Genomic DNA, 22,749 nt, shown 5'->3' with positions numbered 1-22,749 from the left:
ACTATGTACCATCTCAGCAGGCACAACAAGTAACAAAATTAGTGTTTATGAGGGGCCCCAACGAAGAGGAGGAGAGCAAAGATCATTACGTTCTAGAAGCCATCTCGAATTGTAAGATGTGCTACAATTTCAGACTGTCTGACATGGCGGCCTCCGTGTAATTGTTTCCTGCTCAATCAAAATCTTCCTTTGCCGCATCGCCACCTTTTCAACCAGATTGATTTTCCAATGGTAAGAATCCTCCCATTATTTTTCGTGAAGGCTGATGTGAAGCACCTATTGGTTTTGACATACGTTGTCTTTCTTGTCTTAGTCCTCTACTTGATCTTGAGATTGAGGAAGCAAAAGTCGAAGAAGTCGAGCCTACCACTTGGTTTGCCAACACGGTTGATTTTGGGTAACCTGGTCATCGTGGCTCGGCGGAAGGAGCCATTCATGTGCGTTGTGGAAGAGCTGCAAAAAATAGTATGGAAATGAGGCGCTCAAAGACTTCGCAAACCGACCACCAGAAATCCTAACTTTTTCACTCTTTTCAGCAAGAATTCAGACACTAAATAGCCTATCGGCTGATAAAAAACCATCAAAAAATCATTATCACTTTGCTGTTGCAAATTAGAAGCACAAAAAGTTCCACTAGCAGTGGAGGGAAGAAGTTTTTGTTTTTCATTCACAAATGTACAAATGACATAGAAAACAACCTTTTTGGTCATTTTAGTTGGCACTTTTAGAATTAGAGGGTCAAATAAACTTAATTTGGCAAAAACAACCTTTTTGAAAAAGTCAATAGATGGTTTTTTTTGATCAAATTCGCTCAAAATTTTCTGAAATTCTCTCTGGAATCCTTTGTTGGAAACCAAAGTTGGCCAAAATTTGTCTAAATTCCTCCCAGGTTCCTCTTTGAGAATTCCCAACAAATTTCGGTCTATGCGGTAGACTTTTGACCGAATTTTATAAGGACTAGACTTTTGAGCAGACTAAACTAAAATTTTGAATGTTCAAGAGTTAATTTGGCAACACAAGTTTTCACCTTTACTTAGTTGAATTCCAAGTTTTTAAGATTGTTTTCTTTGCTTTTATAGTCAATTTTGAGTTTTTGGGCTCTGATTGCAAGTAGCTTATTTATGTATCATCACTTGCAATCTTCTCATTCATACCTGATTTTGACTTGGTTTTTGTGTTTGAAGTTTACTTTTTCTTTAAATTTTAGTGTTTGCGAATGTGAATAATATCAAGATTCAAAGCTACTCAAAATTGGGTTTTCAAGATCCATTTACAAATAAGGATATTATATTTTAAAGATAATAGTGTCTAACTTGCAAAAGCGACATAATGGCCAGAATTCCAACATACTTTTGCTTATGTACTTTCAAAAAAACACTTCTAATTTGTTTGATAAAACCCGAAAAGCCCCTTGAGCCTTTCTATTATGTGAAATACTTGTAAATTGATACATACAACCCAAACACAAGTTACATCCATTTTATCGCTCATGAATCAGAGTATGTAACATGTAATGTGAAACCCAACCTCCTTGCTTTGTTTGGATTTTTATATACAATCACTTGAAAATGACTTTTTGAGACTCCAACTGTTAGTGTAGTTTTTTATTTTTCCTATTTTGCTAGGTTTTTCCTACACTTTTAATAATCTCGCTTAGGTTAATAAAGCATGTCTTATTAGGTGAATGGTTGTGAGGTGCCACCTTCCTACATGTGAGCATCCATTAGCTATCTTGGGAAGATACTTTGCTATCTTTAGTCTGATAGATGGTTGCTTCTCATTGGTTGTTGTTGCCACTTCTTCCCTCTTCCTAGCCTATATAAGCATGCTACCTGGCTTGTATTTGCATCTCTTGTTTTTGCATCCTCTTAATGCTATTTTGCTTCCAGCATTTGCATTACTCTCTTGGAGACTAACTCTATGATGTTATTTTGATTTTGTATCATTTGCATTCATAGTTTAGATATTTATTCTTTGCACTAGTTTTCTGGGTTATTAATCTTATCAGATTCTAACATGGTATCAAAGCTTTTCTATGTGCAAGAGTAGATTTTAGTTTCCTTATTTGAGAGATTCAGGGGGGGCAAATAAACTTTATTGTAGTTTTTTGAAAAATGAAGTATGCTCTTCTCTTGCATCTTTGGATGATTCTGAGAATCAGAAAAGTTTTGGGAAAAACAATTTTTCTTTGGGGTTTCAATCTCAAATTTGACAACCAACTTGCATATTTGGAGTTTTCAATCAGTATTGCAGGTTTCAGCATGCCATTGATGGACTTAGGATCATCAAAATCGGAGTCCGTATGAGCAAGAATATGCAAATGCTGGATCAGCATTTTGGTGAGTATGTCAACCATCGGTTTGAAAGATTTTGCACTTCAGAGGGGATTGATTTACAGCATTCAGTTCCATACAATCCTCAGCAAAATGGTGTTGCAGAACGGAAGAATAGATCCTTGAAGGAAATGGCAAACTGTATGATTCACTCTAGATCTCTTGCACCACAGTATTGGGCAGAAGCCATTAACTGTGCTTGTTATATCTAGAACCGTGTTCCTCATCGAGCCTTGAAGGGAGTTACTCCTTTTGAAGCTTGGAGCGGTCGAAAACCATTAGTTAAGCACTTTCGAGTTTTTGGCTCCCCTGCATGGGCCCACATTCCTACAGAGAAACATAAGGCCTTGGATCCGCAAAGCAGACCTTGCATATTTGTAGGCTATCCTGATGGTGTGAAGGGTTATCGGTTGCTCCACCCTACTACACATGAGTTATTCATTGAGAGGAGTGTTCAGTTTGAGGAGGGATCTTCAAGCTCACTTTCTATCACTTCTCCAACTCCTTCTACCTTGACATTAGAGTCACTTGGAATACATGACATATCTTCTGATGAGTCAGATTCACCTGAACAGTCTTCTACCTCTACTTCTGATGCAGAAAGTGATTCAGAGAACTCACCTCCTTCCTCTCCTAGTCATCATTCAGAGGTTAATGATTCCCCTCCAGATTCTCCATCTTCTTGTCCACTTTGGGCTAGACAGGCCTTGCAGTCTGCAGGTGATTGGGTTGGGGATCCATCAGACACCAGGCGAACTCGTTCACAATTCCAGGATGCTCCACATGTCTTCATTGCTACTGCCTCAGATCCACAGTCCTTTCATGAGGCTTTTGGTATTTCTGAGTGGGATACAACTATGCAGGAAGAGTATAGTTCCTTGATGAGGAACCACACTTGGGATCTTGTCCCTCTTCCTAAAGGAAGAAAACTTGTTCGATGTAAGTGGATCTATCGGACAAAATTCGCAGCAGATGGGTCAGTTGACAAACACAAGGCTCGCTTGGTCGCCAAAGGATTCTCCCAAGTTCTTGGGATTGACTACTCTGAGAATTTTGCGCTAGTTGCCCGAATGAATTCCATTTGAATTGTTCTTGCCATTGCTGCAGCTAATCGTTGGGAAGTACATCAGATGGATGTGAAGAGTGCTTTTCTTCATGGTGACCTTCATGAGGAGATCTACATGGAGCAGCCACAGGGCTTCCTTTATGATTCTTCACTTGTGTGTCATCTTCAAAAGTCTCTCTATGGCCTCAAACAGGCTCCTCGAGCCTGGTATGCCAAGATGGACTCCTTCCTTCTATCAGTTGGGTTCACTCGGTGCCATTCTGATCCTAATGTCTACATTTTGCAACAGGGTGATTCACTTCTACTTTTGGTTTTGTATGTTGATGACTTGCTGATCATAGGAAGTTCTTCACCCACCATTAAGGCTGTCAAAGTAGCCCTTCAGGACAATTTTTTGATGACTGACTTGGGCTTGTTGCATTACTTTCTCGGGATTGAGATCCTTCAGTCTCCTTCTCGGATCACCATCACACAATCCAAGTATGCTCTAGATTTACTCTCGAGGTTTCATATGGTTGACTGTAAGCCTGCTCCGACTCCCTTCCTTTTTGGAGTCAAACTTGAGGCTCAATGTTCTTCTCCACTTGTTGATGGCACTTTGATCCGACAACTTGTTGGGAGTCTCATTTATTTGACTCATACGAGACCTGACATCTCCTATGCTGTAGGCATGGTCTTTCGATTCATGCAGGAGCCTCATGAGTTACACTGGAAAGCAGCCAAGTGGATCCTTCACTACATTCAGGGTTCTCATAGTTGTGGGATTCACTACGCAACAGGTATTGAGCTTGATTTGGTGGGCTACACAGATTCAGATTGGGCAGGTGATTCTGAGGATCGCAAGTCTACTTCAGGGTATAGCTTCTCATTTGGGTCAGGTCCTGTTTGTTGGTCGAGCAAAAAGAAGTTTGCTATTGCTCTGTCTTCTACTGAGGCTGAGTATCGGGGGGCTGTAAATGCCGCCATTGAGGCCATTTGGCTTCAACATCTTCTCACTGAGTTTGGTATCCAGATCAGATGGCCATCAGTCATATTTTGTGACAACTAGAGTGCCATTCTGTAATGTCCCCTTTTTAGCATTCATAGCATGATGTTGTTGTTAGCCTATTTCCTCATGGTCCCGTAGGCTAACCAGGACATTAAAGGGGTTTAGAGGCCATTTGGCTTGGATAGTTTCAATTGCAGGTCTTTCTGAGGGGTTTTGAGGCAACTTTGGGCATACTTACTATTTATAGTAAGTCATCTTGGATATGGTCGAACATCCAGTGGCAGTGGTATGTCGATGGTAATTGTTTAAAATCGGCAAAAAGACTTGTTTATCGTTGATAAGATTTGTTATGCATTGATAAAGTTATTTTATAAAGTTAATTTTAAATATTTAACTTTATTATTGCATAGACTATAGTTTGTGGGAAATATTTAAATTAAAAGAGTCCCCTTTATTTTATAACACATTGGAGACATAAGTTACATAAAGGGAGTGATGTTTTATCCCACATTGAGAAAACAAAGGATTGAGCTCTTGTGAGAACACTATAAAAGAAAGAGAAGAGCTTCTTTTTATTATGCTTGAAAATATCAAAGAAATTGGAAAATTTTCTGGAGATTATGTCTCAATAGTTTGGAGGACGAAATCCCGTCAAGCTGGAAATCTTGACGCCATTGAAAGATATGGTTTTGAGATTCAACATTGTAGTAGTCCGAAAAAGCGGAACCGAAAAAGCAGGTACGAAAAAGCAGTTCGAAAAAAGCGGAACCAAAAAAGCGGGTACGAAAAAGTAGTTCGAAAAAGCAGAACCGAAAAAAACAGGCCGAAAAAGTAGTTCGAAAAAAATAAAGCAGAAGGGGCAGCATAGAAAGAAATTATTACAGCCATCTACAACCAAGTTCTTTTGTTAGTATTATTTTTTAGGGTGTTATAAGCTTTCAACTGTAAGTGTGCATTATACTAGCATTATCATTTTGTAATCCATGTAAATGCCAGAGTCTTGGCCATATTTCATGAGCATTGTAATTTTCATTGCAATTAAGAAGATAATAGTTGCTGGTGTCATTTAAGCAATTTAATATCATTATTTATCAGCTAGTTAGTTTGCATACCAACTGTTTGTAAAAATGCCAGTTCGCTGTAGGTGTTCGTTTCTCATGCTTAGTTCATATATATGCACTGAATATTGTCAAAATTAGTATCTAACTCATGTTAGGTCATTGTGTAGTCCATTGTAGTCTTCTAGCACAAGATTCTCATTGATGCAAATTGAAGAAAAAGTCATTTGAAGCTAGCTGAAATACTATATCAGTCATACGTCCCTTGCATGTGAATTGTTTGATGAAATTCCTTGAGCTTTCATCAGCATTTTTTGAGGGCAGATTTGAGGAGGGTTATTACAGTGGTATCAGAGCTTGCTTGCAAAGTGTTTGACGAAATGTCAAACAACTGAAGTATAAAGATTTTTGGTGTTTGAAGACGTTATAACCCATTGGGGTTATTAAACATTCAGATCCAGTTCATCATCAGCGGACCAAACACATAGAGGTCCACATGCACTACATCCGGGAGCTCATCCATGGTCATGTCATTGACCTTCGCTATTGTCCGACTTCCGAGCAAGTTGCTGATATCTTCACCAAACCCTTCACTGAGAGCAAGTTCTTTCATTTGCGAGCTTTGCTGGGGGTGCGGGATGCTTCATCTTTTGGGGGGCCTCTTCCTCTCACTCGGAGTCTTGACTTTTTTTTGTGTGGGGGGGTCTCTTTTCTCTCTCTTTTGGGAAATCTTATGTACATGGGTACCTCATCAGGCTTGACTTGTTAGGACCCATTTCTACATTCACCTAAGGTTCGCTTATGGGGGGGTGTTAGTGTAGTTTTTTATTTTTCTTATTTTGCTAGGTTTTTCCTACACTTTTAATAAGCTCACTTAGGTTAATAAAGCATGTCTTATTAGGTGAATGGTTGTGAGGTGTCACCTTGTTACATGTGAGCATCCATTAGCTATCTTGGGAAGATACTTTGCTATTTTTAGTCCGATAGATGGTTGCTCCTTATTGGTTGGTGTTGCCACCTCCTCCCTCTTCCTAGCCTATATAAGCATGCTACCTGGCTTGTATTTGCATCTCTTGTTTTTGCATCCTCTTAATGCTATTTTGCTTCCAGCATTTGCATTATTGTCTTGGAGACTAACTCTATGATGCTATTTTGATTTTGTATCATTTGCATTCATAGTTTAGATATTTATTCTTTGCACTAGTTTTCTGGGTTATTAATCTTATCACATTCTAACACAAACAACAACTTCTTCATATGTTTGAGCTAAGTGTTACAAGAAACCTGATGTGTTGTCATATGGGGTTTTATAAATGACAATACAAGTTGAGAGGTCTTTTGAATGCATAAAAAGGTCTTGCATCATGGTCTTTTAAACCCAAAGTGAGAAGTCGTGTTTTTCAAACTGAAGTCACCATTTGTGTTGTGATGTGGAGCCTAATCAGACTCAGAGGTTTATTCGGCGCAGTTTTCTCCCCATATTATTTCTACGGTGGTTTTCGAAGCCAAAAATGCCCTTATATTGTAAAAGGCATCGGTTACTATTTTTCTATTATTCTAGCCCTAATTTTGTAAGTGGCAAATAATTTGTATAAAAAGGGCTTAGGGTTAGGGATTTTTATAATGTGTGATGCGAAAATTGGTTCTTGCGGCGGTATTGTGCTATAAGGGGTTACGGATTGTAATCAAGTTGTAATCACTGGATAATAATAATATTGGACTTGCTGTTGGTGGATGCAGCCCAAGGATTGGGTGAACCACGTTAAATCTTTGTGTCTTGTATTCTCTTCTACGCGATCTATTATTTTTTGATATTGGTTATATTTGCATGTAACTGTTATTTTTGTTTGAGCTTAATCCTAACAAGTGGTATCAGAGCCAAATTGTCATTTTTTTAGCTAGATTGTTGTTTTTTTTTAAAGCCAGACTGTCATATTTTTTTAGCGATCCTCTGTAAGAAGGTCTCACGGTTGAGTGGGAGCGATGACAAACGAGGGTTGACAAGTTTAATGGGCAGAACTTTCAGTTATTGAAGATGCAAATGGAGGACTATCTTCATTAGAAGGATTTATGGAAGCCGTTGGAAGGAAAAACCAAGAATCAGGGATCTATGACAAATGACGACTGGGATCTTTTAGACAGAAAGGCTATTGGAAGCATTCGATTATGCCTGGCACCATCGGTGGTATTGAATATTACAAAAGCGAAGACGACAAAAGAGTTGATGCAAACCCTAGCAAAACTGTATGAAAAGCTCTCTGCTTCAAACAATGTATTTCTCATGAAGTATTTATTTAATATGAAAATGACAGAAGGTGGACCTATTGCGGATCATTTAAATGAGTTTAATAGTGTTACTAGTCAGTTATCTTCTGTAGGTATCAATTTTGATGAAGAAATTAGGGCTCTCTTGATTTTGTGTTCTTTGCCTGAAAGCTGGAATGGCTTGGTAATGGCTGTATGTAATTCCATTTCTGGATTTAATACTCTAAAATATGATGATGTGATCGGTGTTATTTTGAGTGAGGAAACTCGTAGGAAAACCTTAGGTGGATCTACATCAGGACGTGCTTTGAACACACAAAGCAGAGGTAGAACGATTGAGAGAGGAAATAATTCCGAAAATCGCGAAAAATCAAGACGAGAGTCAAAGGGGAAGAGGTCTCAATCCAGAGGACCGAGAGATTGTTGGTATTGTGGGAAATCAGGGCATAAGAAGAAAGATTGTTGGACTCGAAAGAACAATGAAGCAAATAAACCAAAAGGGAACAAGGAGGCAAATGTGGTAAGTAACAAATCTGAAGAGGATGTGTTGCTTCTTTCTTTAGAAAGTATTGATAATTCATGAGTTTTAGGTTTTGGTGCTTCATTTCACGCTACACCTCATAGAGGTTATTTTGTTGATTATGTTCAAGGGGATTTTGGGTTTGTTTATTTGGGGGATAATAAACCTTGTCAGATTGTTGGAAAGGGAAAAGTTAATATTCAGTTGCAGAATGAGAATAATTGGCTACTACATGAGATAAGACATGTTCCAAGGCTGAGTAGGAATTTAATTTTAGTAGGGCAACTTGGTGATGAGGGTTGTGTAGTTACTTTTAATGATAAAAATTGGAAGGTTTCAAAAGGTTCCCTTGTAGTAACAAAAGGTGCGAAAGTAAGCACCTTATATCTTTGTATAGGTCATATTGTTCCTTCTACTTTGATTGTTTCAGAGAAAAATGAATGTTCAGGAACAGTTGTTGCAGTTGAGTAGGGAGAACAAATAGCTGTTATAGATTCTGATATAGTGCTGTGGCACAACAGACTTGGGCACATGAGTGAGAAAGGTATGAAAGTACTTCATTCAAAGAAAGTTTTACCAGGTCTGAAATGTGTCAATATGGATTTTTGTGAAAGTTGTGTGTATGGAAAACAAAAGAGTGAGTTTTTTGAAGACTGGGAAGGAAAATAAAGTGAGAAATTAGAGCTTGTGTATACAGAGGTATGGGGACCAGCTCAGGTATCTTCCCTTGGTGGCTCTCATTATTATGTTACATTTATTGATGATACAACTAGAAAAGTATGGGTTTAATTTCTTAGATAGAAATCTGATGTATTTCAAACTTTTAAGAAATGGAAATGCTTGGTTGAAAATTAGACTGGTACGAAATTAAAATGTCTCAGATTTGATAATGGTGGTAAGTATTGCAGTCATGAATTTGAAGAATATTGCTCCACTAATGGTGTTCGTAGACAGAAAACTGTTCTAAAGACTTCACAGGAAAATGGAGTGGCTGAATGCATGAACAAGACTATAATGGAGCATGCAAGAAGCATGAGGTTGCATGCAGGGTTTCCTGTAAACATGTGGGTGGAGGCTGTGAATACTGCTCTATATTTGATAAATAGAGGTCCCTTTACTCCTTTGGGTTGTGGTATTCCAGAGGAAGCATGAACTGGTAAGAAGGTAAGTTATTGCTTTTTCAGAACCTTTGGTTGTGAAGCATTTACTCATGTAGATTTTGAAAATAGAACCAAGTTAGAAGCTAAGTCAAAGAAATGTGTATTTGTTGGATATGGCATTAATGAATTTGGTTATAGGCTTTGAGATTTTGAAAATTGTAAAATTGTAAGAAGCAGGGATGCCATATTTAATGAGAAAGTGTTGTACAAAGATTTGTTGCAGCAATATGAGAAGAAATAAAATGATTATGTAGTGTTAAATGATACTCCAAAAATGATGTTCCAACAGTTCCTCATGATGTGCAACAACCGCAACAACAAATACCACATGCACCGGTGAATGTTAGACGGTCAACAAGGATAATTAGACCTCCAGAGAGATTTTCTCCTTTGTATTCTATTTTACTTATTGATGCTGGTGAACCTGAATGTTATGATGAAGCTGTGTAGGTGGATACAAAGATTCAGTGGGAGTCTGTAATAAAAGAAGAAATGTACTCTTTGCTGAAAAATAAGACATGGGATTTATGCAAGTTACCTACAAGTAAAAGGGCTTTACAGAATAAGTGGGTTTACAAGTTGAAAGAAGAGGATGGAGGTAAGAAAAGATTTACAGCCAGTTTAGTGGTAAAAGGATTTGCATAGAAAAAAGGCATTGATTTTGATGAGATATTCTCTCCTGTTGTTAAGATGACTTCTATTCACATTGTTTTAAGTATTGTGGCAATTGAAGATTTGCATTTGGAGCAACTTGATGTTGAAACAACCTTCCTTCATGGTGATTTGGATGAAAGGATATATATGGCTCAGCCACAGGGATTTGAGGTCAAAGATAAGGAGAACTTAGTGTGCAGATTGAAGAAAAGTTTATATGGCTTGAAGTAAGAACCTCGACATGGTATCTGAAATTTGACAGGTTTATGCATGAGCATGGATATAGTAGGTGTCATTCAGATCATTGTGTTTATTTTAAGAGGTTGGATGTTAACAACTACATTATTTTATGTTTATATGTTGATGATATGCTTGTAGCTGTGTCTAACATGGATCACATCAAGGGGCTGAAATGCCAGTTAGCACATGCATTTGCTATGAAGGATTTGGGGACAACAAAACAAATCCTTGGTATGAAGATTTACAGAGATAGGAAGGATAAGAAATTGACATTATCTCAGGCTAATCATATTGAGAAGATGTTGCAATGTTTTTCTATGGAGAATGCTAAAGCTGTCTGCACACTTTTACTTGGTCATTTGAAGTTGACTAAAGAGATGTGTTCCAAGACACAAGAAGAGGAGGATAAGATGTCCAAGGTACCTTATGCTTCAGATGTAGGAAGCTTGATGTATGCTATGGTATGTATAAGGCCAGATATTGCACATGCAGTGGGAGTTGTTAGTAGGCATATGAGTCATTTAGGAATTGAGCATTGAAATGCAGTCAAATGGATTCTCAAATATCTGAGAGGAACATCAAGTAAGTGTTTACACTTTGGTGGCTCTATTATTGATTTACAGGGCTACATTGACTCAGATTTGGTAGGGGATATTGATACCAGATGGAGTACTACAGGTTATGTATTTAGTGTTGGTTGGGCAACCGTGAGTTGGGTTTCTAGGTTACAGAAATTTAATGCTTCATCCACTATAGAGGCAGAGTATGTTGCTGCTACAGAGGCAACCAAGGAGGTGATATGGCTTCAGTTCTTCTTGGACGAATTGGGACACCCTCAGAAGGATAATTATTTGTTTATAAATAATCAAAGTGTCATTCATCTTGCAAAGAATTCAGCTCTGCATTCAAAGACAAAACACATACAGTTGCAGTACCATTTCATTCAGACAGTTTTCGATGATGGATAGTTAAAGCTAGAGAAGATACATACGAATGACAATCCAACATATATATTTACAAAAGTAGTAACAAGGGAGAAATTGAATTCCTCTTCAACTTCGGTTGGTCTTCTCGATTGAAAAAAAAAAAAAGAATAGCAGAGTCCAGGCTGGTTTGATATATTCCAGTGGAACCTATAGGTTTAGCAGTGCTATGATCTGTCTCCAAGTGGGAGTTTATTATTGTGGAGTTTGATTAGTCTCCAAGTGGGAGATTGTTGTGATGTATAGCCTAATCAGACTTGGAGGTTTATTCGGCGCGGTTTTCTCCCCATATTATTTCTACAAGGGTCAAGATGGGGTTAAGGTGCAGCGCCCTTGCGGGGTGGTGCGCTCCCTATCGTAGTACAGGGTGGGGTCGAGGGGCAACACCCCTGCGAGGGTTTTCAGGGGCAATGCCCCCGAAACCAAAAATGCCCTTATATTGTAAAATGCGTCGTCTACTATTTTTCTATTATTCTAGCCCTAATTTTATAAGCGGCAAAAAACTTGTATAAAAAAGGCTTAGGGTTAGGGTTTTTCATGTGTGATGCGAAAATTGGTTCTTGCGGTGGTATTGAGCTGTAAGGGATTATAGATTGTAATTAGGTTGTAATCACTGGATAATAATAATATTGGACTTGCTGTTGGTCGACGTAGCCCAAAGATTGGGTGAACCACGCTAAATCTTGATGTCTTATGTTCTCTTCTATGCAATCTATTATTTTCTGATATTGGTTATATTTGCATGTAATTGTTATTTTTGTCTGAGGTTAATCCTAATAGTTTCTTGTTCAAAATGCATCCAAAACTGAAGAACACATTTATTATTGAGAGATTGATTTGTTCTCAAATTGTAACTCTTCCCTTGTCTCCTATAAGCTTGCGCGAGAGGATTACTCAAATGTTTTGCTTGCATTTTGGGCTTGGTTTTGATTGTAGCCGACTGCATTTTTAGTGTTTTCAAGTGTATTTTTATTCTGGTATGTTTTTCTTTAGGTTATGTAGTCATTGTATTGAGTAAATTGCATGTTTTTTTTTTTTGTGTTTAGTTTTGAAAAACGTGGCTTTTACTTGTTTCTATCCATTTTCTTGAAGGCTGCTAGTTTTTCATTGGTTAGAATGCCTTTGCACTTCATGTTGTTTTCGTTCAATCCCTTCTTAATTTCATATGGCTCTCATCCATTTCTTCATAAACACAGGTCTTGAGCAACTGTCTCCATAAATTGCCTTGGTCATGCCCATTTTGGATTCTCAATGCAGCATTTTAAGTTTTTAAAGTCTTCAATGTTTGTAAATATACACAGTTCGAGATTTTAGTAAAACATTGCAAGTGTTGTTTCAACTTGTGCATACACCCAGCTTTTATCATATTTGATCATACCTTCATGTTCCCTTTTATGCATCATGTTGACCATCTAATGCATATTCAGGTTTTGAGAGATGTATTACAGATTGTTCTTATAGTTGCAAAATATTTGGCCAACATTTTCCAGGGATATCTTTGGTACTGGAAGCATGTCTCCATCTTCAAGATGCATCTTAGGGGGTGAGAGACGCGTCTCCCAATTACCCAAGTTTAATTCTATTAGACAAACAAATTCACTTAAATGAATTGAAGAACAAAAGATTAGATGCTTGATTTTGTGTGATTATACTTGTGCTGACTCTCATAGCGTCTTGGCAACATTATCTGTCATGTTATGTTCTGTTATTAAACTGTCAATTCTACGGATGAAGAATTCACCAATGCAAAGAACAAATAAAACTGGTTCCTTTCAGATTTCATTTCACATGTCACATGTTCCAGTTTCGTGATCAGTTCTGTTTAGTTTAGATCTCCTTCATGTATAATAGCAATAATAGTTGAAGGTTTGCCTTTAGCAGCAATTTTCAACTTTCTATGTTCAAAATTCAAATTTACAGTGAAATTGGTCAGAATTACACCTGTGTATGCACAATGGTTTGATTTTAAAGAAGTTTGTATCACATTGCTTCTGTACTTATTGGGTTGACAGAATGTTACTTGTTTGCCCTTTGTATATCTTGAGCTATCGCGAGGTAAGAAATAACTGCTTTCCCTGAATGGTGGAAATGACTACTTAATAAATAGCTGAAAATCAACGATGATTTTTTTCAGTGAACAAAGCATTCAGAAACATGTAAAAACGCTTGAACATTTCACTTGGAAATTCATTTTGTCGCTTTTATTTGATACCTTGACCTTTCACTTGGCCTTTTGGGAAGGAAGCTTATGTTCCAGCATCTCTCAGTGCAAATTTAACATGTCCATCTTGAATGTGGCACAGCAATACCTACAATTTGTAGACGCTTGTGACATTTTTTGTCAATATGTCATTCTTGCCACCAAGGTATTCAAATATTAACTTCTTTTGTTTTCTGAAAAAAGAGTGTTTTTTTATTGCCAGCTCTACTTGCTGGTAGTTTTATTGTGCTTTTACTTATCTTGTTTGGTTTGGCTTCTGTTTGAGCAAGGCAAGCAAATGGTGTGGAAAACATTTCCACTCATTATTATTTGCAACAAATGGATCAACAGACGAAAGCCACATGTGCACTTTCATTCAGGTATGAGGTACGTCTTTTGCACTGATGGGATGTTTACTGTAGTATTTGACAAAATAGCATTTAAACAATAGCTATTTAGCATTTTAAGATAAAATTTCATGGAAAAAGGTTTTGTCATGATGTTTTGGAGCAATATATAGATTTTTGCAGATGATTTCTTTATATTATTTATAAAGGATATTCTATGTCAAAAAAGGAGTCAGAAGGAATATTAATAAAGGATATTCTCTGTCAGAAAAGGAGTCAGAAGGAACATTAATACTACGAATTTAAAGTTTTGGACAAACATTAGCTTAAGATTTTTGTTTGGAATGGATTCTAATTTGCACCGACTGCCTGTTTTTGATAAATTTCAGTAGTCATTCTTTCCCACTTTTTTGATTTTAGTGTCAGTGCTCTTGAAAAAATCAATATATTTTTGAAGTGGTCAATAGTAGTGTGTTGCTGTAATTATGTAACTTACAGTTAACTGACCAGCTTTGGTACCAGTTTGGGATTACTGTGGAGGTTCGATTTGCAGGTTGGGACAAAATTTCTTTTGGGGTCCGGTTCATTTTGGGTTCATCCACAAAAATAGTAATTAGGTTCGAAATGAGACTCATATTATCTAATTTTGTATAATAAACAAAACCACCATATTAATAATAAAAAATATTACAATGTCAATTAGTCAAACTCAAGCCATGATTACATTATGAATTAAATGAAAATAATAATGTCAAGCCTCATCAATCAGTCATCACAGGTCGAGCATCATCACACGGTTCTTCAAAAATTTCATCATCACCATTTATATTAGATGATGTAGATAGTGGTAATTAGAAGAACTGCGAACAATTCCATTAGCGGGCACTGTAGCAGCATTAGCACTACCATTAGGACTAATTCTTGTTAGTTGGCCACCTTCAACATCAAGTAGATCAAGATGTGAAGTGGAAGCATCCAAACCAGTATGCTCTGGTACGACATCCACTTCTTTATAGCTACTTTGTGTGAAAGGAATTGCAAGTTTGAATGCACATACACTAAGTCCTCTGCATTTTTTGAGTGTATAAGTATGTGCTCCAATTCCCTTAGAAGTAGATGAACTGTAACCTATTTTTTAGTGTAGAATATTCTGCGAGATAAGTTTTCTAGCTATTAGGATAATGATTGCTAAGTTGTGAAATCTTATATGAGTTTACATTGCTATATCTAGATAGTTCTTTCTATTCTAATTGAGAGTTCTCTGCTTTATATTTGTACTTAGCCCTAAGCTAATCAATCAATCCAGTTAATCCCTTTCCACTATATGTTATATGTTTTCATTAATCTATTATGAGATCCTAGGAGTTACAATGTTGTTGAATGATGATTAGTGGTGGAACTAGACACCATACCATTTGGTACTCGTTGATTGTAAGTAACAGTGTTAGTTTGTGCCCTGCTTGCAAGTGTTGAATTTCTATTGGAAATTCATTTAGATTGCACCTTCATAGGGTATTCAAATGAGTATTAACAATGTGAAAACTATTCTCATAGTCTTAGAAGATAGCGCCCTCCTATGTATAGTGGACAGGACAAAGCAAGGACTAGTTAGAGGCTAACCCCATCATCAACATTGTCTTACATTCTTCGAGTTAGTTTGGCTTCTCTAAACCCATATCCCTTTGTAATTTGTTTGGTTGGAATAAGTTGAAATAGTTGATATCCATTGATTGAACAGTTTAAGTTGCCTCATGGGATACCAGCAAATTACATCATTACTACTAAGCGAGTATCCACATTAAGAAGGAACCTTGAAGTCACCTTATGATCTTTCATTGCAGTCTTAGAATAAGTGGTGTCTTTGTTTAAGAGAGGATTCAGTATTCGGTGCTTCATCCCGAGACATTGGTTGTTTGATCTTGTATGTTGTAAGCGTATGAAACTCACATCAACGAGTGAGACATGGTATCTCTTATTAACATTTGCACTCTTTAAAGGAGATTTTGAGTTGATGAAAGAGGATTACTTGCAGTTGCTTAGTGTTGTATCCCAAATTTTGTATCCGAATTAAAATTAAATAATATATAATAATAAAACTTACTATAGAATAAGAATATAAAGAAATATAGAAGTAAAAGAACAACATATTACTGATATATTATAGAATAATGATATATTATAAGGAAGATTTAATAAAATAGATAATAATATAATTATAACATAAATAATAGGGTGATCAAATATAAAAGAATATATTACTAATAATATCATCATTAATATAATATACAATATATTAATATAATATTAATATGAAATATATTTAATACTTGATTAATATATCATAATATATAATTAACATGGTAATAAACATAAAGGTGAATATTAAAAATACAAAATGATGGACTAAAGTGTAGTAACTATTTTACAATATGAATCTCATATATACTAATATAATTACTCATTTGAAATATAACAAATAAGAAATTTATTGAATTGACATATATCTTTTGTTTTTAATAAAATAAACATGCAAAAGTCAATTTTTGGGCAGATATTTAGAGGCAATCACCTAACTAGAATAAGGATATAACTATACTGGATAGAAGAATATAGGGAAAGTAATGACTGAACAAGGGTCATCACACTTAGAGACAAGGACATGGTGGTCAAAGGTGTAAGGATAGGGATAAAGAGATAGCTAATCTTTGTCTTCTGTAGTGTATGTCGAATTCATTGCATGATTTAGAAAATCAGTTATAACAGCTACTTCTATAGAGAAAAGTGATAATGCAAGAAATGTAAAAACTGAAGGAATTGATGAAGTGATTGAAGAGCTCGATCTAGATGAAATTGAAAATTGTGAGAATCAACTCACCTACGAAAAGTATACAAAATTGCCTTAAAGCTTTGGGATAGTTGTAAAAAATCTGTATTTTGGGCCAGCATTTGATTAACAACATTCAACTGCTGTTGAGGATCATGAAATTACTTCAGTAGAGCTAAACAAAAGTTCTGATTTTCAGTAGAGAGATAACAACTATCTATTCTCACTTGAGAATGAAATGACATCTTTAGAATGCAATCAATCTGATTTTGAATATCATAGTGTTGTCCCTAATTATTGACTTGTAAAAATTAGTAATAACCTACCAAAATTTTAATGTTTTAAGACTGCAAGACATACTTTTCAATGTGTTTCTCCATCTCTTAAGAATCCATTGACAAATCCAATCCTTTGTCTCTGTTTCTATCAAGTTTGAGCATCTAAAATTTGGCTTTTCTTTCAATTTTGGGTTTCAGAGACTACATTGCAAGTTTGTCCTTCAATGTCAGATTCTGGCTTGTATTCGTGAGTAATTGTTACAAGTAAGCTTGTATTACTCATACTCATAATAGCCTTCTTAAAACCAGATTCTGATCTACTTTGCGTTTTCTTTTAATCTTCTTTTTACTTGTTTTGGGTTTTGTAAAATCAAGGTTACACGGAATTGGGTTCTCGAAATCCATTCATAAGTAAAACAGATTTAATAACCTGAGTTGCAAGTTACACTTAATTATATGCGTGCCTTTTCAAGGCTTGTAACTTGGCCTTTAAGGCCAGAAAAGCAAGTTCTCCTTATTTTCTAACTTGTAAAATTTTACCTTAACCAGAAATGCTATTGTTTATGTATCGTGGGTTTTGAAAGAACATAATACAAAGTTTAAGGAGCTTGTATTGTGCATAATGAGACCCAAAGTACCTTTTTAGTATGAATGTCGGCTTTTAAAGTGTGTTTTGCAAGTTTCTAAGTTTTTAAAAATTTGTGACTTGTTTGTAAAAACCTGATATATGCTTTTCTTATGTTTACGGGCAGAATCTTTAGCGTATCAAGTTTGGAGTCTGAAAGAAGGGCTTGAATTGTGCTTTCTATGACTGAAATGGGAGTTTGAAGGCATTTTTTACTTTGAAACATGCTATTCATTTTCTCAAACCCATGGGTATAATGTATAGACATTGTTTTCCATTCAAATCTGTGTTTTTGAACTTGAAACTCTCCATTTGCCCTTTAAAATGCATTCAGAACTGAAGTTTGCATTCATGTGGAAGTTCAAAAGTAAAAACGAACTGTATCTCTTCCAAACAACTTTATAAACCTACAAACTGGAGGTGTTGACATTTTCAGGGCTTTTTATCAGGCATTTTTCATGTGTTGCTTTTAGACATGGTAGTTCTTGAGTTTAGGCACGCATTTTAGTTTCCATTTGCAGGCGTTTTCCTGCATTTTGAGCATATGATCTAGGCGTTTTTGGAGGCATCTAAATCACATTTTTATTTTTGACTGAGTTTCTCTTAATTTTGTTTTCATCGTCTTTTATTTTCAAGTATCGTAATTGCTTTTGCACAACTTTTCTTTGGTGACATGCTTCATTGATATGAGAAAATGGGTTTTTCTTTTTCCCTTGCCTATGGGTTTAACATGCAAGAAATAAGTGTTGTCTCAAAGAAGACTCTAAAAATATTTAATGAGCTTTTCCAGCAGCAGATGATCTTCCACATCCTAACAAAGTAGCTCGGTGAACTTGGTCTCTATCAAGAAAATAAAAGTTTATGACTCTAATGTGCAATCATTTGGCAACACTAGCATCGAGTTCACGGTTGCGATCCCTAGTTCATATTTGCCTACCTTTTTCACAATACCAAAGTACAGTAGATACTTGGGAGGCCAACAATGTATTACTATACTAACCTGACACAGTGATCACTTAAATGAAGCATCAAAATAGATGGAGAGCACTATCAATGTCTTATCCGTTGCTGTCCCAGCATTGAGAATGCGTAGAAAACATTGAAGAAAGCTGAACATACACAGAAAAGTTAAGGAGGTGGCCTAACATCTCTATTGATGGTGCTACTTGGCGCATCGCTTCATAAGCTATGAATCTTGTTCATATGCAATCATCCAGGATAACAATTACATGACCATAAGCTTTACCTGATGTATGTAATGGCAGTCCATTATGTGGAATGATGTAGAATAGTCGAAATCACTTCACAAATGTAGTGGCAAAGTAAAACATGGAGAAATAGAAAATAATTTGTTAGAGTAGAGAGAACACTGAGAGGGGAGGTGAACCAGTTTTCTAATAAACAATCTCAAGTCAACCTTTTTCTAAACATATAACTAAATGGTCAGTTTCATTCAATTGTGACAATCAGATGTAGATCTTCAAACAACATAGAAGCTTCCAATTTTGTGAACTAGACAAATGAAATTGCATGAAACTTCAAAATCATATAACCCACAAGAGAATCATAACATAATATTTTTCATGAATAGAAAACTCTCATATGGATGAAAGACAACTCAGTAAAATTGCTCATTGGCTCAATCAAAGATAACTATTTACAGATCCCCATTGGCTACTTTCGTGTCTCATGGACAAAGTCTCACTGGCTTTAAAAATGTGCTTCATTGGTAAAGCCTTACTAGCTACAAAAATAATGTGCCTCACTGGCTATCAAAATGATATGTCTCACTGACAAATAAGTGTGCCTCACAAGCTTTCAAACAATGTGTGTCATATCATAGTTTTGAGAATTGAAAACACACATTCTAATCTCTGTTTCACTTTACAACATTTCTTGACTATCTAATTTTTTTGAGATTCAAGAATTTATATGCATGTAAATATATATGGTAGTACAAAGTGCTTCATAGAATCATATTAATTCATCAAAACCTTTTTCAATATCATTTCAACTTAGCTCATAACAACAGGTGACTATCTTATATTTAAATACCAAAACCTTTCATAATTTTCATTGTAAACCTGTATCCCCAACTGTTTTAAAAAATTGTCATAAGAACCGGAAAGATACAACTTACAGGCATAGTTTTGAAAACTGGCGAAGCAATCCACTAAAAACAGTTTGAGTCAAATTGTTCAAGCTTAAGCAGAGTATGCATTAAAACCTCAAGCAACAAAATACGATATCCATAGAGCGAGTGAATTCAGTGAGGGAAAGGGCGAGGGCCAGTTGTTGCTGCAATGCATCTGTCTTCGCCTTCTTAAAGTTGACTTTGCAAAATCTGCCTCGTGGGAAAGCTTTTCATGCGGAAGCAGCAGAAGTGGGAAGCAACGAAAGCTACAGGAAAGTGAGACCATAGAGCGACTGAACACTGCTTAAGGAGGGTCAGCCCCACAGGCAACAGGAAACAGAAGGAATACAAAAATACAAATCCCAGCATTCGAACACAAAGCTTCATTTTTACTCCAGAATAGATGCAGGATACTGGAACTATGGGATTGAAAAACCAAGACTCTCTTTGGTTTGTTGGTCATACCAATGGTTCTTTATGGCTGCGAGGTGTGGGGGGCAGCGTGTCAAAATGGGGGTGGAGACAAATAGAGAGAATTCAGAAACAATTAATCACAAGTAATCTCAAAGTCAAGAGTTTTGTGCCTTATGAAATTCTTTTGGCTGAGGTCGGGGCTTTTCGTTAGAGGCTTCAACGGTAATCCGGTTACTTAGTTACTTAAAGAAGATTGAAAACATGTAGGATCATCGCTGGCCAAAAATTGTGAAAGGAGAGGCTTTTAACCAAAGGGAGAAAACATGTATGAAGCGGAACATTAAATGGTTGGCTAAATGGAACATCAAGTTACAAGATTGCACGGACACAAATGTGGACATAAGAAAGTTTGTCAGAGGGAAGTTTCACAATGCCATGTGGAACAATAATATGAGTAGAAAAAAAACCTATCATATTAAAGAATTTAATCTAGTTGGGGAACTTGGTGAAAAAGATGTTGTCAGTAAAATCTATATTGTAGTCGACGGGTAGAATTGTATCCGAAATGGCGCGTGATGATTGAGTGACTCCTTCGGGAAAGTATATGTACATCGTCCGAATGGACTATTGGAGAATCATTATCATTGTAATAATTGTTGCATACTGCTTATATGAATAAAGTATCCTATTTTGCATTACATTCTAATACCTTAATGCGATAAGTATCCGTTTGCCCTATAAAGTAAATATTTGGCACAATTCGTTCACTTATCTTGGACACGATCTTGTAATATCATTCAGAGCACCATACTTCACACGGCTATTTGGAATACTTGGTCATGCACAGGGTGGAAGGAAAATCGACAACAAATTGAAAAATTTGAGTTGAGAGGTGAAGGCACAATTGGTATAGTTGGTATGTGGGGATTTGACACAAACGGAGAAAGAAGCCCTCATGGACACGTCGAAGGGTAGAGGATTGAAGAAGTCCACTGTTTAGGGAGGGCACTAGCGTTGCCTTACAGACTTAGTAAAAAGTTGCCTCACAGGATCTAGCCCTGCTTTAGGCATTTCATTCTCGTAGGTGGCGATGATGAACGAGATCCTGCATGGAAGAGTGTATGATTGGGCTGCACTATTGGCAAAAAGGATGTACAAATTTATGACACTGCAGCATAAGACGTTCTACATGCCGCACTATGCAATTGGGCTATTCTTGGAGGTGACAACGCGAATGATTCCCCACGGCAGGTTGGAGGCCAAGCTTGGACCACTCGCGCTAGGCAAACCCCCTATCATGTAGTGGAGGCACCTCGACACACTTCACAACAAGACCACGGTTGGACAGAAATGACTGAGATCGGATGCAGGAGATATTGATAGTGGGCACTAGGAGACTTCCTCTGATGAGAGTGAGAGTGACAGGGAGGACAAGGAGGTGGAAGTGATTACGACACCATTAAGATTTTCGTAGCCTACACTCTTGGCGACAACACACTTGGTTCTAGCGGGTCCACATGGTATTCTAGGGTTTGGTTAGTTCAAACAACCAATGGTGATTACTTAGGCTACTGTTGCGATTCAACCAGCTAGAGAGACACTACCCATTCCAAAGGTCGTAGCCATAGGGGGACATAGTTACATCCCTCACTGACGGCGACAACTGTTCTAGACGTAACGATGGAGCTTGTTCGAGAGGTTTTGCTAGCTGTACTAGAGGTAGGGGCTGAGATACTTATACCGGATGAGGAAATGGACACTCAGGAGGGAGTGATGGAGATACTAATAGATGAGTGTTTAAGGATGCCCAATGTTCATTTGGATGTAGTGGGCTCAGATGTGGTGGTTACGGTAGATACAACATTGCTAGCAACACTTGAGGAGCTAGATAGAGAAAGTAGAGCTCAAAGGTTGAGCACTTACTTGAGTACTTGAGTACTGTATCCTAGCACCATGGGCGATAGGCATTCTCACACCTGCGTGGGAAATAGCCCCAGAAGGAGATCCTCTATAGACACAGGTGGAGGAGCGTCACCCGACACAGACTGATGGGATACCACACTTCTCCATAGAGAGCACTGCTGAGTGGATGGTAGAAGCAGTAAAGACGACTATGGGCACTGAGCAACCTTTAGTGGGGCCGGATGCATCGATGGGAGAGGATGTGGAGGCATTTATTGTTGATATGGCGACTTAGGCTTGCCAAGCAGTGGCCTCTACACAGATACGTGCCTTGGATTTAGTGGTAAAGGAGTTGGAGCATGTATCCCTCATGAGAATAGGGTGCCCAGCTGCCTTTTCAGTCTACTTTGAGGAGCGCAGGTGGCTCAGAGTCGAGATGACAGAGATACGTGAGGATTGGGCCAATACGGGAGAGCCGGTTGGAGAGAGCTACGTAGAGGCTCTGACTTAGGAGATAGTCCGGAGATATAGGGATGCTTATTATGCCCTTCGGAGCAGCCAGGCAGACCAGACAGCGACAGAGAGGGCTTCGGAGGAGTTAGCTACTAGGGTAGCAACAATGAAGGTGGAATTGGCTGCAGAGAAGGCATCTTGGGAGTTAGAGAGAGCAACCTGAGCAACCTGGGAATCCAAGAGGACAACATTTTTGGCTCAGCAGAGTCAGCTACAACAGGTGTTAGCGGAGAAGAAGCAGGTGG

General features: G+C 37.3%; 1 protein-coding gene across 1 annotated transcript in view; it reads left to right on the top strand.

The window, feature by feature from the left end:
- Window positions 1-22,749, top strand: part of LOC149545061 (holliday junction resolvase) — a 152,012-nt gene that overhangs the window by 105,061 nt on the left and 24,202 nt on the right. Inside the window, exons 3-4 of the mRNA XM_089795568.1 lie at window positions 13,497-13,633; window positions 13,758-13,847. Coding sequence (XP_089651694.1) covers window positions 13,497-13,633; window positions 13,758-13,847 — 227 coding nt within the window. The remainder of the gene's footprint in view (window positions 1-13,496; window positions 13,634-13,757; window positions 13,848-22,749) is intronic.

This window comes from Cupressus sempervirens, chromosome 8 (genome assembly GCF_028749045.1).
Source record: "Cupressus sempervirens isolate cs-2001-9-10 chromosome 8, ASM2874904v1, whole genome shotgun sequence".
NCBI lineage: Eukaryota > Viridiplantae > Streptophyta > Pinopsida > Cupressales > Cupressaceae > Cupressus > Cupressus sempervirens.
Note: the sequence above shows the minus strand (reverse complement) of the source record. Positions and strands in the feature narration are given on the sequence as shown.